This window comes from Calypte anna, chromosome 15 (genome assembly GCF_003957555.1).
Source record: "Calypte anna isolate BGI_N300 chromosome 15, bCalAnn1_v1.p, whole genome shotgun sequence".
NCBI classification, from domain to species: domain Eukaryota; kingdom Metazoa; phylum Chordata; class Aves; order Apodiformes; family Trochilidae; genus Calypte; species Calypte anna.
The window spans coordinates 12,645,336-12,660,504 of record NC_044261.1 but is presented as its reverse complement, the minus strand read 5'-3'; the positions used below and the strand labels follow the sequence as shown (position 1 = coordinate 12,660,504).

General features: G+C 52.9%; 1 protein-coding gene across 3 annotated transcripts; it reads left to right on the top strand.

Moving 5' to 3' along the window:
- Nucleotides 1-1,432: 1,432 nt before the first annotated feature.
- Nucleotides 1,433-14,263, top strand: TBX3 (T-box transcription factor 3). 3 transcript variants are annotated; one of them, XM_030460415.1, is made up of 8 exons: nt 1,433-2,047; nt 2,669-3,116; nt 5,043-5,310; nt 6,620-6,766; nt 8,947-9,023; nt 10,346-10,503; nt 11,970-12,673; nt 13,392-14,263. In XM_030460415.1, the coding sequence occupies exons 2-8, from the start codon at nt 2,722-2,724 to the stop codon at nt 13,836-13,838; spliced, it is 2,196 nt and encodes a 731-aa protein (XP_030316275.1). In that variant the 5' UTR covers nt 1,433-2,047; nt 2,669-2,721; the 3' UTR covers nt 13,839-14,263. The 3 variants fall into 3 exon arrangements, with proteins under 3 accessions (XP_030316275.1, XP_030316276.1, XP_030316277.1); XM_030460416.1 differs by lacking the exons at nt 1,433-2,047; nt 2,669-3,116 and adding an exon at nt 4,698-4,756; XM_030460417.1 differs by lacking the exons at nt 1,433-2,047; nt 2,669-3,116 and adding an exon at nt 4,872-4,915.
- The last annotated feature ends 906 nt before the right edge of the window (nt 14,264-15,169 follow it).

The following is a 15,169-nucleotide window of genomic DNA, read 5'->3' as shown; positions in this document are numbered from 1 at the left end:
CTTTAAAGCAGGATGGGGGGGGTGCGGGGGGGGTGTAGGGAGATCCCCCCAAGAGAAAGGATGGGGGGGGGGTGGGGGTGGTGGTGTTGATGATCAGGTATCCCCCAGCGCTGGGCTATCCCTCCTGCGACACGCGTGGGCACCCCCGTGCCCTTCCCCCGTCACCAGAGCCCCTCTCGCTGCCCCGCACTGTCACTCCCCGGGGGAAATGTCTCCCCAAAAACTTCCCAGCAGGATCCATGCCCGGCTCTTTCCTTTCCGTGGGGCCAGCGCAGACCCACGCATGATGCCTTCCCCCTCGGGAGGCTGTGTGTGTGGGGGTGGGGTGGGGTGTTTGGGGTGTCTGGTTCCACTGCGAGCCTGGGCAAAGGGGGCACCCGGGGATGGGCCCCCCCTCCCCGGCGCTGCCCGGGCGCAGGGAAAGCCGCACTTCCCGTCTCCTCCCCGCGCACCTCATGGAAGAGGAGGGGTGTGGGAGCGTAACCCTCTCGGCGCCGGTGCCAGCCGAGTGGCCTTTATCCCCAGCGCCAAAAAAAAAAAAAAGAAAGAAAGAAAAAATATTTTTTTTTTTTAAATCCCGTTTTCCAGCCTCTTCCCTCATTTCTCTCTCCCTCCCCGGCTCTGTAGGCAACCCCCGGGCCCGAGGCTGAGCCGAGCGGCCGCCTCTGCCCGCCGAACCGGTAGCCGCCCGCCACAACAGTAATAATAATAATAATAATAATAACAATAACGGCGGCCGCTGGGGCAGCCGGAGCCCATCCCGGAGCCGGTGGGGACCCGCAGAGACACCCCCCGCACCGGATCCCGCCTCTCAACCCCCCAGGTTTTCGCCCCTAGATTTGCGGGGGAAAAGAAAGCGCCCGGGCCTGGAGGTCCTGTGCCGTTTAGAGAAAGCAGCTATAAATGAGGAGGGGGGGAAAAAGAACGGAGAGAGGCAGCAGGACCGGGGGGTGACACCAACCGCGGCGGCTGCGGGTATCGGCGGCAGCTGCGACGCGGCGGGGATGGGCGTGGGGCGCGGCGGGCCCCGCCGAGGTAGGTCCGGAGCTCCGAGGCGAGGGTTAGGGAGGGGGCACCGCGGGTCTCCCCCCTCTGCGGCTGCCGAGGCAAAGCTCACATTGGGGTACGATGCGGCGGGGGGGGGTGGCACCCAGAGCCCGACCCCACCACCACGCGTGGAGCCCCCCCCCCCAGCTCCCGGTGCGCCCTCGCCTCTTCTCCGGCGCTTTTTTAGGAGCTCCCACCCGGGCAGGCAGGCGGAGGAGAGCGCACTGGAAATGCCCAGCCTGCCATCGCGCCGGGGCCGGGGGGCGAGGCGGCTCCGAGCCCCCCCCCCGACCCCTCCCGCCGAAGAGGCGGGTGCTCCCGGCCGCCCTCCCCGGCGCTGCCTGCTCCCTCCCCTCTGATCATGTTGACATATTCACACGGCCCGGAGTACTAGTGATGCTTTGCTGCAGCGTTACAGTTTCCGACACCTTCTTTTTATAACTCGGCTCTGTCCCCCTTCCACTCGACCTGTCAAAACCACGCCTATGGAGCCACACAATTGGTCCGAAAGCGTCAAAGAGCCAATCAAGGAGGCTCCAGCTCCCTTGTAACCCACAACACATCCATACAATCTGGTGCACGCAGAGCACAGAGTCACAGGGAATTCTCAGAGCTGAGAGGCTCCTTCTCCCTCTCTCTCTCTCTCTCTCTCTCTTTTCCTCTCTTTCTCCCTCCCCCTTTTTCTCTTCCTTTCTCTTTCCCTCTCTCTTTCTCCCTCTCTGCTTTGCTAGAGTGGAGACGAGAGTATAATTCTTCCAGATTTTTTTTTAAAGCAAAGTGAAAGGGAAAGAGAGGGGGTAAAATTATTAAAAAAAAAAAAAGAGAGAAAAAAAAAGAAAAGAGAAGGGTGAAAGAAAGAAAGAAGAGATCCTGATGGAAATCAGGGGACCCTGACCAGCTCCTGCTTGGAGAGGGGGGAAGGCGAGGCGGAAACGAGATTTCCCTACAAGTTTTTGCTGCTGAAGGTTGCTCAGAAGCCTTCCTCGGTCGGCGAGGGGGGGTGGGTTTGTTTGCTTCTTTCTGCTTTCCCTCCCTTCCCAGCCTCTGCTCTGCAGCCTGACCGTACGGAGGAAAGGTGGAGGGGTGGGGGGGAGGGGGGGGAAAAGCCAGCCACCCAAAAAGAAAACCCAGCTTCCAGCCGTCACCCGCCGCCACGAGAGAAGAGACGGGGGACCGAGACTGAGAGAAAAAAAAAGACGAAGAAGAAAAAGGATCTCGGCTTGTCCAGCCCTTCTGCGGCAACAGGAGCAGACAGCGAACCCGGTGGATTTTTAAATTTTTTTTCTTTCCTTTCATCGGCGTTTCTTTTCCAGCGCAAGGACTTCCACTCAGGAAAAAAAAATACCAAAAAAACCCAAACCTGCAAAGACCGAACACACACACAAAAAGCAAGACTAATAATGAACAATCCTGTTAATCTGCTGTCCCGAGGGCTTGGGATGTGCCCCGGCTCGGGAAGTTGTAGGCTGTAGAAGTTCTGCCTCTCCCCCCACGTACTTTCTTAGAGCTTGTTTCCCCCCACCCTATTTTTATTTTTCTTTTTTTTTTTTTTTAATTTTTTGGTGCTTTATTGCTGTTATTGTTATTATCTTAATATTTCTTCTTCGTGATATGCTGTTAGAAACCACTCCAGCGGGACTACTCCAGCAGTAGGAAGACCGAGGAGTGGAGTGGATGAATATACCGATGAGAGATCCAGTGATCCCTGGGACAAGCATGGCTTATCATCCTTTTTTACCTCACCGGGCACCGGACTTTGCCATGAGCGCTGTGCTGGGACATCAGCCTCCCTTCTTCCCCGCTCTGGCTTTGCCTCCCAACGGGGCAGCTGCCCTCTCCCTTCCCGGGGCTCTGGCTAAACCCATCATGGATCAGTTAGTGGGAGCTGCAGAGACTGGTATCCCCTTTTCTTCCCTGGGTCACCAGGCAGCAGCTCATCTGAGGCCTTTAAAAACTCTGGAGCCAGAAGAAGAGGTGGAAGATGATCCAAAAGTGCATCTGGAAGCCAAAGAGCTTTGGGAGCAATTCCATAAAAGAGGCACGGAGATGGTGATTACCAAATCGGGAAGGTAGGTCTGGCTTGGGGGGGTTCATGCCTTTTTTGTTGTTTGTTGTTTTTTGGTTTGTTTGGGATTTTTCCTCCTGTCCCCCACCCCCTCTCCCCCTCTCATCAGTTTCTGCACCCCACCAGGCTACTCTAGAGCGAGGCTCTTGGGCTGATAAATTCCTCCATAAAGGCTCCTTTCAACAGGAATTATGGAAGGTTTTGGGCAGCCGGAGCCCCGAGCCCATCTCGGGCAGCCTCGGCAAGGCTCAGCCACTGAACCACGACCCGGCCCTGCTCGGCGTGTGCAGGGGTGAGAGGGTCTCTTCATGGTTCAGTAGCTTAATATTTTCTAGAAAAGACTGTTAGCAGGAAAAAAAGAGTTTGGGGTTGGAAAAGGAGCTGGCCTGGTTTCAACGTAGTTTTTTCTTCCTCAAGGAAGAAGAGGGCGAAAAAAGGGAAAATTCTCCCTGGAGGCTGGAAAGGCAGGAGCTGCGGGAGGGCAGAGAGAGGCTCGGCTTATCAGTTGCTTCGCTCGTTCCTGTCTCTCTGCTGGGAGCTAAGGGTGCATTTGTGCTGTCTAATTATAATATGGAAATTCACAAAAAGCTGACAAAAGCAGCCAGCAGTCCTGCAGCCACTGCTGCAGTGGCAGGGAAGGTTTTGCAGCTCGGCGCTGCCTGTCTCTCTATAACCTTCACGTGGGAATGAATGAACACACACGGCGCCTCCACACTCGGCAGTTCTGCTTTTTGTAGGTTTACCCATCCGAAACCCCTCTCTAAATTCGTTACTCATTGACACCCGTGCTCTTTTACAACTCTGCCTGTTGCTGTGATGACACGAAGGGAGAAAGCCCCCTTCACAGCCGGGTGTTTTACTAAGGGACTGTCTTAGAACCTCCCGAACAATTCGCGTGTAATTTGCCAGGAGAATTACTCGAGGAAGCCACTCCTGAAAAGTCTTCTTAGATGGCCTTCAGTTGCCTTGTTAGAGCTTCACCTACTTGCAGAGCACCAGTTGCAGGCTCAGGGAAAAAAAAAAAAAAAAAAGAAAAAAGTAAAACAAAAAAAGAAACCAAGCACAAACCAAACTAACAAAGTCGAGAAGCAGCAAGGGGGGGGGGGGGAGGAAAGAAAAATCCCTTCCCCCATTTTACTGCTTTCCCGAGATTTTCTCAGTTAATTGTGGTCAAAAGTTTTTGCGTGAAAGCCTCGGCGAGTCATAAGCTCTCGTACATGTTGCAAAGTCATGTGTTTCCTTTTAAGTTGAGATTGCTGAATGCCAACCGCTCGATATAATAAACAGCAAATTTGTGGTATCCTGTTGCAGTTTCGAGCCGGCCTTGGGAGCGGAGGGGAGCGGGGTTTGCAGGGAGCCCGGCTGGGTTATCACCGTGAGGCTGCAGCCCTGGGAAAGCCACGGCAGCCACCCTGCCCTCACTGGAGGCTTGTGTTGTGTTTTGGTTTGGTTTTTCCCTCTTCCTTTGCCAAGTGAAAAACTCCCCTTTCCCCTCTCCAGCCATGCAGTGGGTTAGGGTAACGCGGGATATTTATTTTATCGGGGTGCGAGCTGTTCCCATTTCTTTGTTCAGCCGGCGAAAAAGGAGAGGAGGAGAGGTATGAGACCCTCAGCTGAGGCTTTGCTGTTCAGGAAAGGCAGAGGGTGGGAGCCTGCTGATTTCGAGGGAACACGTAGCTCTCCCCTTCGCCTCCCGTCCCAGGGACCATTTTCTCCTGAAACTTCGAAACCTTTTCGCTGAGGGTGGGGGGAAGGTTTTTCTGCTGGGACACACATGCACACAGACTTTTCCCCTTCTGAGAGGTGAAGCGATTGCTCGGTGGACGCGCTACCGAGATTCGGGGGCTTATTTAAACGCTGTGATTAATTTTATTTTATTTTCGTCTTGTCTTTTCTTTATACTCCCCCTTCCCTCTCTCTCTGCCCATAGGAGAATGTTTCCTCCATTTAAAGTGAGGTGCACTGGACTGGATAAAAAGGCCAAGTACATTTTATTGATGGATATTGTGGCGGCTGATGATTGTAGGTACAAATTCCATAATTCCCGGTGGATGGTAGCCGGCAAAGCTGACCCTGAAATGCCAAAGAGAATGTACATCCACCCGGACAGCCCGGCCACCGGCGAACAATGGATGTCCAAAGTCGTCACCTTTCACAAGCTGAAGCTCACTAACAACATCTCTGACAAGCACGGATTTGTGAGTGCCTTTTACACCTTCCTTTGCCCCCCCTCTCCCTCTCCCTCCCTGGCCGGAGCGGTGGGTCCCGGCGGGGGGTATGGAGCGGCTGCTTGGCCGGAGCCGTGCCCGCAGCTCCCGGGGCGGCCGGAACGAGGGAAAATGGGGAATAAATGGGAAATAAACCCCTCTCCACGCACACCGGGATGGGCAGCTCTCCGGTTTATAATATTCCTCGATTTTTTTTTTCTATTGCTGAGGTCAGATTAAACACCCGAGTTCATTCTGTAACCTCTCCGTGCCCATTCAGCATGAACTTTAGAGATATATTTCCAGCATAGTGCAACTCGATATTTCTCGGAGCTGTGCTGACTTCATCTCTCACTCTCCATATATATTTATTATAAAATAAAGCCAATCGCATTTTTTAAGAGCAGGGAAATGATGCGCACGTGTGTATAAAAGGCTTAAAGGCCTGAGAATGCAAACATTTAAATATATATTAATCTGGATAACGTAAAGCAAACCGGAGTGAAAATAAACAGGGGCCAAAATCAGAGGTCAAGTTGCCCATTCATGTCTATCCACTCCTTTACATTTCCTGGGTGTGCAGAGATAAAAACTTACCCCATGAGTGAAATCAAACAAACCTGCTGATAAGTGCTCTGACGAGCCTTGGCCATTTCTTTCTGTTCTTGGGAAAACCTCCGCCTCGGAGCCGGGGGTTGCCGGTGGTGGCCGCGGTCGGGGGATCTCTAATGTGCCGAAGATTGCATTTGCTGGCTGTGATTTGATTAGACGATACATTTTTGCCTTTCGCAGAAGGCCTTAAGTGGATTGGGGCAAGCAATTAGCCTCAGCCAAGGCTCTGGTGGAGGTGTTGCTGTTTGCAGCTGCTGATGCTTCTTTACTTTATTTAAAATATTTATTTATTTACTCCTTTCAAAAATCACGGTGAAATCAAAAGACGTTGAGAAGCCGGAGCCCAAAAAGCTTCTCCCCCTCTCCTAGGAGAGTTCCGATGGGATTCCCCGCCCCCACTCCCCGTCTCCCCTGGAAAGGTCCGGCGGAGATCCCAGCCCCGGCGAGCTGGAGCTGTCAGAGCTTTTTGTTGGGTGCTGCAAGCGTGTGCGTGTGTTTGGAGTGTGCTCGGAGGGGGGGAGGAATGAGGGGAGGAAGGAGAGGGGAAGACAAATTAGGAGGAGAAAGTGCGGATGGCTGGGGGAATGTGTGAGGCGAGGGGTGCTGCTCCAGCTGACCCTTTTCTTTTCCCCCCCTCTTCGCTGCCGGCCGCTGCCTGCCCCCCCTCCCCCGCCACTCCTGCCCCCAGACCATTTTAAACTCCATGCACAAGTACCAGCCCCGCTTCCACATCGTCCGAGCCAACGATATCCTCAAGCTCCCCTACAGCACGTTCAGGACCTACGTTTTCCCGGAGACTGAATTCATCGCAGTGACCGCATACCAGAATGATAAGGTAAGGAGATTAAGGAAGGATTTGTTTTACGTGTTTTGGCTTTTAAGAGAGCTTTTACTTTGCATTGTTCCCTTAAAAATCACGAAGCCCATCCCGCTCCTCTCTTCTCTTCCCCCTCCCCCCCCAGAACCTCCTTGATCCGACTTCGGGATGGCGCTGGGGGACGGGGTCGGGCACTCCCCTAATACCTACCTCGGGAAGGCAATTAAAAGGGAGATTGGCGGGGGGGGGGCTTCGTTTTGGGGTTGTTTTTCGCTCCGCGGTGTGGAGTAGGGGGTAGGATGGGGTAGGGATCGCTTCTTTCAGTGTGGGTTTAATCTCAGACGCATCAGGGGAAAAAAAAATAAAATCATGTGTCGAAAGGCAGAGGGGGGAGAGCAGCGGGCTGGAGGTTTTGTAATTCTTCCTGGCCTTTGTGCTGTTTTAGCTCCTTTAACAGCAATTGGCAATAAGGCTGGAGTGCACGTCTGTTTCCTATTATTATTATATTATGATTTTTTTTTTTTTGCATCCTGCAGTGTTTTATTATTTTTTGTGGTGCAGAAATATGCTCTGATCAGAGAGGGGTATCTCGCTTGAATTTAGCTGGAAGGTCTGAAAGAGTTATGGTGAGAAAGTTTTGCAGAGCTGCAGACGCTGCCTTTCCTTTTCTGCTGGTTTATTGTCACTTGCAACCAAGGTGGTATATTTGGGAGAGTGGCAAACGGCGAATTTACGATAATTAAGTCAAGTGGAAGGAAGTGAAAGAGCAAAAAAAAAAAAAAAAAAGCTTTGATTTTTGGGTCTATAACTTGTAACTTCGGGTGCGTGTGCGTTGAGCGCTGAGGGTCTGAGTGTGCAGCGCCCGTTCCCTGCAGCTTCCCGGTGCCTGTCTCTGCCCCCTCACATCCTTTGCTATTAAAAATTAAGAGGTGAAGAGAGAAGGTCTGCACTCTCTTCTGCCCTCGGTTTCCAAAAAGCCGCTTCTCCCTCGAGGCTCGGGCTCTTTTCCCTCTCTTTATGCGGGAGGGCGCTTGCAAGGAAACGGAAAGAAAACTGTGTTTACAGAGAGTAGACTTTGCTTTGAGACTTATCAGGAGGGCTGTTCGCCCCACTCTATCAGCTGGGGCCGGCTCGGTTTGAAGGACAGAAAGGAGCAGATTTGTCTGATTGCCATGAAATCGCCTGGAAAGCGGCGTGCGGGAGCCCCGGGCTGCGGCGCTGCTGGAGCCTCCCCGCCGCGGGTCAGAAGGCACGGCCGGGATCACCTGGATTAAAAGTCCTGATGGTTTTTCGCAGTTGGGTTTTCCTGGCTCTTTGCTAAGCCCGCCTGTGCGGAGGAGGGAGGGGGGGGAGGAACTCAGGAGACGGGGGCCGGTCCTGCCCGGCGCTGGGCTGCAGACAAGGGGTTGCTTTTCGGGGTCTGGTTCTCCTCCCAGATTGGAGGCTTGTGGAGCTTCCAGCACACGACGGGACCGGGAGTGGGGCCGTGGGCAAGGGGTATCCCCCTCACCACGTCCCACATCCTCTTAGAGCGAGGGATCCTTGAATTCACCTCCACACATCACACGGAGAGTTACAGGGTATCCCGCACTCCCTCATGCCTCCAATTGCAGAAGGAAAGAGCCCTTCCCTGCCACCACCTGAGGAATCCTGAGGAAACCCTCAAGCATTCACAAAAAAAAAAAAAAAAAATTTACTTTCAACCCCCCCAAAAAATGAATGAGCTGGATATTGGCACCCTGGTCTCCCCGACAGACACACACGGAGAGCACAACGCGATTATATGAAGTATTTTGTTATAGCAAGGGGGTGGTGTGATTCCTTTGCGGTTTAATTCCGGCATTTGAAGGGTTTTAAGCTCAGGCATAGCTTGCATGGATCGCGTTGCACGGCTGAATTGGTGCCGATGTGGTGGCAGCAACACGGGGCTCTGGCACTGCCACCAACACACCGGGTCACCAGCCTGCCCGGGGGGCGAGCTGCCTTCAGACCAGCTGGGGAAAACAAGGACATTCACCCCAAAACCAGGGACCTTTATCCCCTGCCCTCTCCTGCTCCTGTCGGCCCCGGGAGAACTGGGGAGGGAGGTTTTTTAGCTGTTGTTTTTTTAATACAAAATCTCCTGATTTCTGCCCCAACCCCCTCTCTCTCTATATATTTATCCTTTTTTTTTTTTTTTTTTCCCCTCTGTCCTCCAGATCACTCAATTGAAAATTGACAACAACCCCTTTGCCAAAGGTTTTCGGGACACCGGGAATGGAAGGAGGGAGAAAAGGTGAGTCTGGATGGATTACACACAAGTTCCTCATTTGGTGTGTAAAGCTGAGAGAAGCAGAGGTCAGAATCACCTCCCCTTGCCTCCCAACCACACTCCTTCCTCCCCCCCCCATCCCCACCTCCTCGAATTTGTAAGGATCTTGCAAACTGATTGCATGGGAATTCTTTCCTGTTTTCCACGGTTCATTTTCACAAGCAGGGGATGGCTGGCCAATGGGATCTTGGGGCACTGAGCAAATATCACCAGTTAGAGAAGTTTCCCTTCAAACTTTGAGAGGGAATTTACATCATTTGGTGTATCTGAGACTGGGGAAGAGGGAGAAGCGAGGGAAGAGCTGGTCCCTGGTTGAATCTCCTCTGGCATTTTCACGAGGGCTGTATCAAAAAGACTAAAGTGTGGAGGAGAAACTTACAATAAATAAACTGTTTTGACAGAAGTGTCTCGTGAATATGGAAGTAATTGATGAGAGAAGAGTAATTTTTTTTTTCCCCAAAGCAGCAGGACACAGTTTCTTTTCCAGGTAGACAGAAGGACAGAGTTTGTTTTATTTGGGCTCAATTTTTAAATTTTTTAATATTGGAGAAAATAGAGAAAGGGATTTTTTTTCCTCTTATGAGGGATATGGCTGCTTTTTTGCAGCAGATGGGTTATTTGTGCCACTTGCACTCAAGTCTAGAAAATTAGTAAATTTGTTCCCCCCCTTTTTTTTAAAAATAAAAAGTGGGGTTGGGGGAGTAGTGTAAAACAAGAGGCCTTTTTCCCTGCCCAGCACTCAGCCCAACACACACATACACGCCAGCTCCTCTTGTCCATCAGTGTGAAAATAAAGCCAAGGCTGGATCCACAGGACGGAAATGATTTCTAATTTCTTTCTAAATATAAATAGATTTTTTTTTTTTTTTTACTTCGGGTTAATTGTTGGTGAAAAGATTACATAAAGTGCCTAACAAAATAACCACTTCCTAGCAATCCTAGCAGCCATTAAGACGGCTCATATCTCTGGAACATCCTCGCGTTTTTAAAAGCTAATCTCCAGGGAATGCTTCCCACTCCCCTCCGCCTCTTGTCTTTAATATCTGCCCTTGCTCTTCACTTCCAAGGAATCTCCTCTCATTAGCAGCCAAGTCCTGCCTGCCAAAAACGCGCTTCCCCCCCTCCCCCCCTCCTCTCGAGGGAACCTTGGCCCTTAATTCCCCTGCCCCACTTATCCCCAGACCGGGACTCGGGCAGAGGGGTTGGGGAAGGGATGGGGGTTCCCGGGGGCAGTGTCCCGGGGGGGTTGCCGGGTCCCACGGCCCAGCGGGTGCCTGTGCCCGCAGGAAGCAGCTGACCCTGCAGTCCATGCGGGTCTACGACGAGAGGCAGAAGAAGGAAAACCCCACTTCGGATGAGTCCTCCAACGAGCAGACGGCCTTCAAGTGCTTCGCGCAGTCCTCCTGCCCCGCCGTGCCCGCCGTCGGCACTTCCAGCCTCAAAGGTGAGAGCTGCCGACCACGGACCCCCCTCCCCGACCCTCCCCGGGCCTGGGAGCCTGCTCAGTGGGGGGATGGATCCTGGCCTGCACCCCTGCCCTCTGGCACCTATGTTCCTTCCTTCTTACCTTCCTTTGTCTTTCCTTCTTTTCTCTGTTTTCTCTCCGTGCTCTCTTCTCTCTCTTTCTGTTCCCTACCTTCTCTTATTTTTTTCCCTTTCCTCTGCCCTTCCTCTCCTTTCTCTCCTTTCTCTCCTTTCTTTCCTTTCTTTCCTTTCTATCCTTTCTTTCCTTTCTATCCTTTCTTTCTTCTCTTTCCTTTCTTTCCTTTCTATCCTTTATTCTCTTCCCTTTCTTTCATTTCTTTGTTTCTTTCCTTTCTATCCTTCCTTTCTTCTCTTCCCTTTCTTTTTGTCTTTCCTTTCTTACTTTTTTCTTTCTTTTTATATTTTCCTCTTTTTTTCTCTCTCTCTTTCTCCCTCCTTGCCCTTCTCTCTCCCCCTCCTCCCGCTGCATGTTCATTCCTCCCCTCCTTGGTTCAGAAAGGAGCCAGCCCCGAGTCAAGGGAGCAAAGACAGACCACGGGGCAAAAGTTCAAAACTGGAGTCACTCCATTAATATTACTCTCTGAATCTGTTATTAGAGGAAGGATCTTTCCCCTGGATACAGTCCCGAACTTTGTTGTAGTAAAAGTCACCACCCTCGGTTTCTCTCGGTGCGGGGTTGGGAGCTGTCTGCAGCTCCCTCACATGAATTAATCCCTCCCGGAGCAGGGGGGGTGCAGGGGGAGGAGGAAACAACCTCTTTTTTGTTGTTGTTGCTTTACCCGTTTGTTTAAAGTCCTGCTGAGGGGAGGGAACCCAAAAAGCAAACCAGAGCTTCACACCTGGGGAGCTGAAATCAGGAGATGAAGCACAGAGGGGTCTAAGCTAAGCCTCGCAGGAGTTTTGGGGTGGAGAAAGAGGGGGCGTGGGGGTGTCCAGGGGGTGACGGAGGCAGGAGTGTGTGTCTGTCTGTGCCAAATTTGCCCACTGAAAGGGCTGAAAATTTTGGAAAAGTTTTTAGGAGACATCCTAAGGCCCTCCAACCCGACTGGGAGGACGCTGCTGCTCTTGTCCCTGCCGAGGAGAAGGGGGTTACCTGGGGGGGCTCCGGGCCGAGGCGGGTGCTCCGGTTGACCCCGGAGTCTGGGGGAGGGGAGCTGAGAGGAGGGGGGGTCACTCTTGGGGGTCGCCGCTGTTTCTCAGCTGTGCTGAGCTGTTTGAAACTGGGGTTGGCTTGGATGGGCATGGCCATATATTTATATATATAGTAATCTAAAACAAACAAACAAAAAAGGAAGTATTTCAGTTGAAACCTCTGGCCGGCCAGGAAGCCTTTCTGCTCCCTCTCTCCCAACCCCAGGGGGGGTCAGGGGGTGGTTAGGGACGCGCAGTGCCGGATCCCAGCCCCAGGCTCCCTTTGTCTTGCAGATCTCTGTCCCAGCGAGGGGGACAGCGATGCAGACAGCAAAGACGATCCCTTGCTAGAGTGCAGCGAGGCGGGGAAAATCAGCACCACCACCGCCACCACCCCAGCGCCGGCAAGCTCCGCCGCGGCCCCGGGAGACGACCCCCGGGAAAAAGGGGGCAGCCCCTCCAAAAGTCACTTTTTCCCCGGTGATTCGGCAGGGAGTCGGAGCCGAGAGAGGACGGAGAAAGCCCCTCCGGACTCCCGGCACAGCCCGGCTACGATTTCTTCCAGCACCCGGGGGGGAAGTTTGAGCGGCGAGGAACTGAAAAGCCCTCTCAGGGATGGTCCTAAAGTAGATGAGAACCGGCTGCTGGGTAAAGAACCCTTCGCCCCCCTCACGGTCCAGACCGACAGCACGGCCCACCTGAGCCAGGGACACTTGCAAAACCTCGGCTTCCCCCCTGCCCTGGCCGGCCAGCAGTTTTTCAACCCGCTGGGGAACGGGCACCCGCTGCTGCTGCACCCCGGGCAGTTCGCCATGGGGGGGGCTTTCTCCGGCATGGCCGCGGGCATGGGGCCACTGCTCGCCACCGTCTCCGGGGCATCCGCCGGGGTCTCGGGACTGGACAACACGGTCATGGCCACGGCAGCGGCCCAGGGACTCTCGGGAGCATCGGCGGCTGCTTTGCCTTTCCATCTGCAGCAGCACGTCCTGGCTTCTCAGGTACAACATCTCCGGTGCGACTCCGGGGGACTGGGGGCTGCGGGGGGATGGGGGGTAGCCGGGCACCCCCTTTTAGCTTTCCCGCTGGGGTATCCCAACCCCCCCCAGGCACCCTCTGCAGGGGCAGGGGCCGGGTTTGAGGGCAAAGTCAGAGATGGGAAAGCCCCCCTGTGGTGGGGTTGAGCGGCCCGACTGGAACTCCAGCAACTTTTTCACCCGAGGGGGGCCGATGGGGCTCTCCGGGCAGCCCCAGCTCCGCGGTGTGGGGCGCGTTCAGTCTGGGAACGGAGCCGCGGTCGGAGGGGTCAGGAAAAGTGTTCGGGCCTGCGGTGTGGGAGGGGGCCGGCTGGACCTGCGGGCAGACAATGTTTCCTCAAGCGGAGGACGAAGAGGGTGGGGACTGAGGCAGCAGGACCCTTACACATTTCTCCCTTCTCCTCCCTCTCTTGGGCCACCACCCCACGGCGGAGCGGGTTTCGGGCAGCGACTGCCTCGGGGTGGAGGGGTGTCCGGGTGGTTTTGACCTCGGCATCGGGAGGACGCGTGTCTCCATCCCCACCCGTGGGCAGCAGCAGCTCGGCTGCTCTCAGAGTTATCCCACTGGTGTGAGGGGCTCTGGCGGGGGGTGCCTTGGGGGAAGGCATCTCCTGGCCGGGGGTGGGGGTGGGGATGTGCAAGCCGGTAAAGCTTTTTTTTTCTCTCTCCTCCCCTCCCGCAGGGCTTGGCCATGTCTCCCTTCGGAAGCCTCTTCCCTTACCCCTACACCTACATGGCGGCTGCGGCCGCCGCCTCCAGCGCAGCCTCCAGCTCTGTGCACCGACACCCCTTCCTCAGCGCCGTGCGGCCGCGGCTCCGCTACAGCCCCTACCCACTGCCCGTCCCCCTGCCCGACGGCAGCAGCCTCCTCACCACCGCCCTGCCCGGCCTGGCCGCCGGCTCCGGCGAAGGTAAAACGGGGGGTTTAACCACCAGCCCCGGTTCCGTCCCCCTGGACTCCGCATCGGACCTCACCAGCCGCTCCTCCACCCTCTCCTCCGGCTCGGTTTCCCTCTCCCCTAAACTGGGAGCAGACAAGGAGGCGGCCACCAGCGAACTGCAGAACATCCAGCGCCTGGTCAGTGGGCTCGACCCCAAGCAGGACAGATCCCGCAGCGGCTCCCCGTAACCCCCCGGCCCCCGGGAGCTCATTTCAAATCAGTTTCGCAGTGCACTTTGTTTGAAAGAAACCACATCCTCCCCCCGCGAGTTGTCGTGTTGTTGTTTGTTGGGTTTTTTCGTTTGTTATTTCTGTCGCCCCCCCACCCCCACCCCCACCCCCCGTTTAATTTTGTTTTTTCCCCGCTTTCTAACCTTTTGTTTTTTTCTTTTTTTGATATAAAATCCCCCGGCGTTGTGTGTGCTCTTGTCAACAAAAAGGTATCTGGTGAAGTAGGGGGAGGGTGAGGGGAGGGAGAGGGTCTGGGATGGAGGTGGGAGAGCTGGGTTGGAGGGTGCTAGGCTGGCCCAGCTTGGTGGTGTTGTGGAATACTCCTTTTTTAAAAAAAAAAAACTATGTAAAAATAAAACAAAATCAAACAAATCACAAAACAAAAGGAAAAAAAACCCAACAGAAAAACCCACCTAAAAGCAAAAATAAAACAAACGAAAAAATTATCAAACAAACGTATGAATAAAAAATGAAGTGAAAGAGTTATTTTTTTTTTTTCTTTCCGAAAGAAAAGTGTGTAAGTAACTCACATCAGTTCTTCAGCAGTTGTTTCCTGGGCGGGTTGTTAATGACAACCCTCGGAGTCAATATTAAGGGAAGTTGTGTCCTTAAAATATTCCTGTGATGTCTTGGAGCCAGTTGGTGGCTTTTTTTTTTTTTTTTTTTTTTTTTTTGCATGTTCCATAGTAGTCTGCTTCGGGGGGGGTGGTTTTGTGGTATTTTTTTTTTTCGGTGGGGTTTTGTTGTTTATTTTTAATGCTTGTTTCAAATCCCAGGGAAAGAAAAATGATTAATAATAATAAAAACAAAAATACGAGACCCTCATCCCTCTACCTGAAGCATCCTCCCTGTAGCAGCAACAATAAGAAGTGTAGTTGGAAAGAAACAACAACAAAAAAAGTGAATTTATTTTATCTAAAAACCTCTGTAGCTTGACTGTAGGTCGATCACAGCTTTCTCTCTTTAATTGTATATGCAATAACAAGGTTTAAACATACTGAGAAGAAGAAAAGAGCGGACACTATTATTAAAACAAAGTATTTATGTAATTATTTGATAACTCTTGTAAATACGTGGAATATGAATACTCGAAATTAAACTTTAATTTATTGACATTGTACATACCTCTGTAAATATGACTGCAGCTGTCTTTTTTTCCCCCCTTCTGTTGTTATTTTTAGTCGTTTTCATTTCAAGTTCATCATTCCTTTAAACATGCACCCCGACCCAGAGGAGAGATTCTGAGGGCTCACTTTAACATCGGAGTTCCCCCCAGAAAACCTGACCTC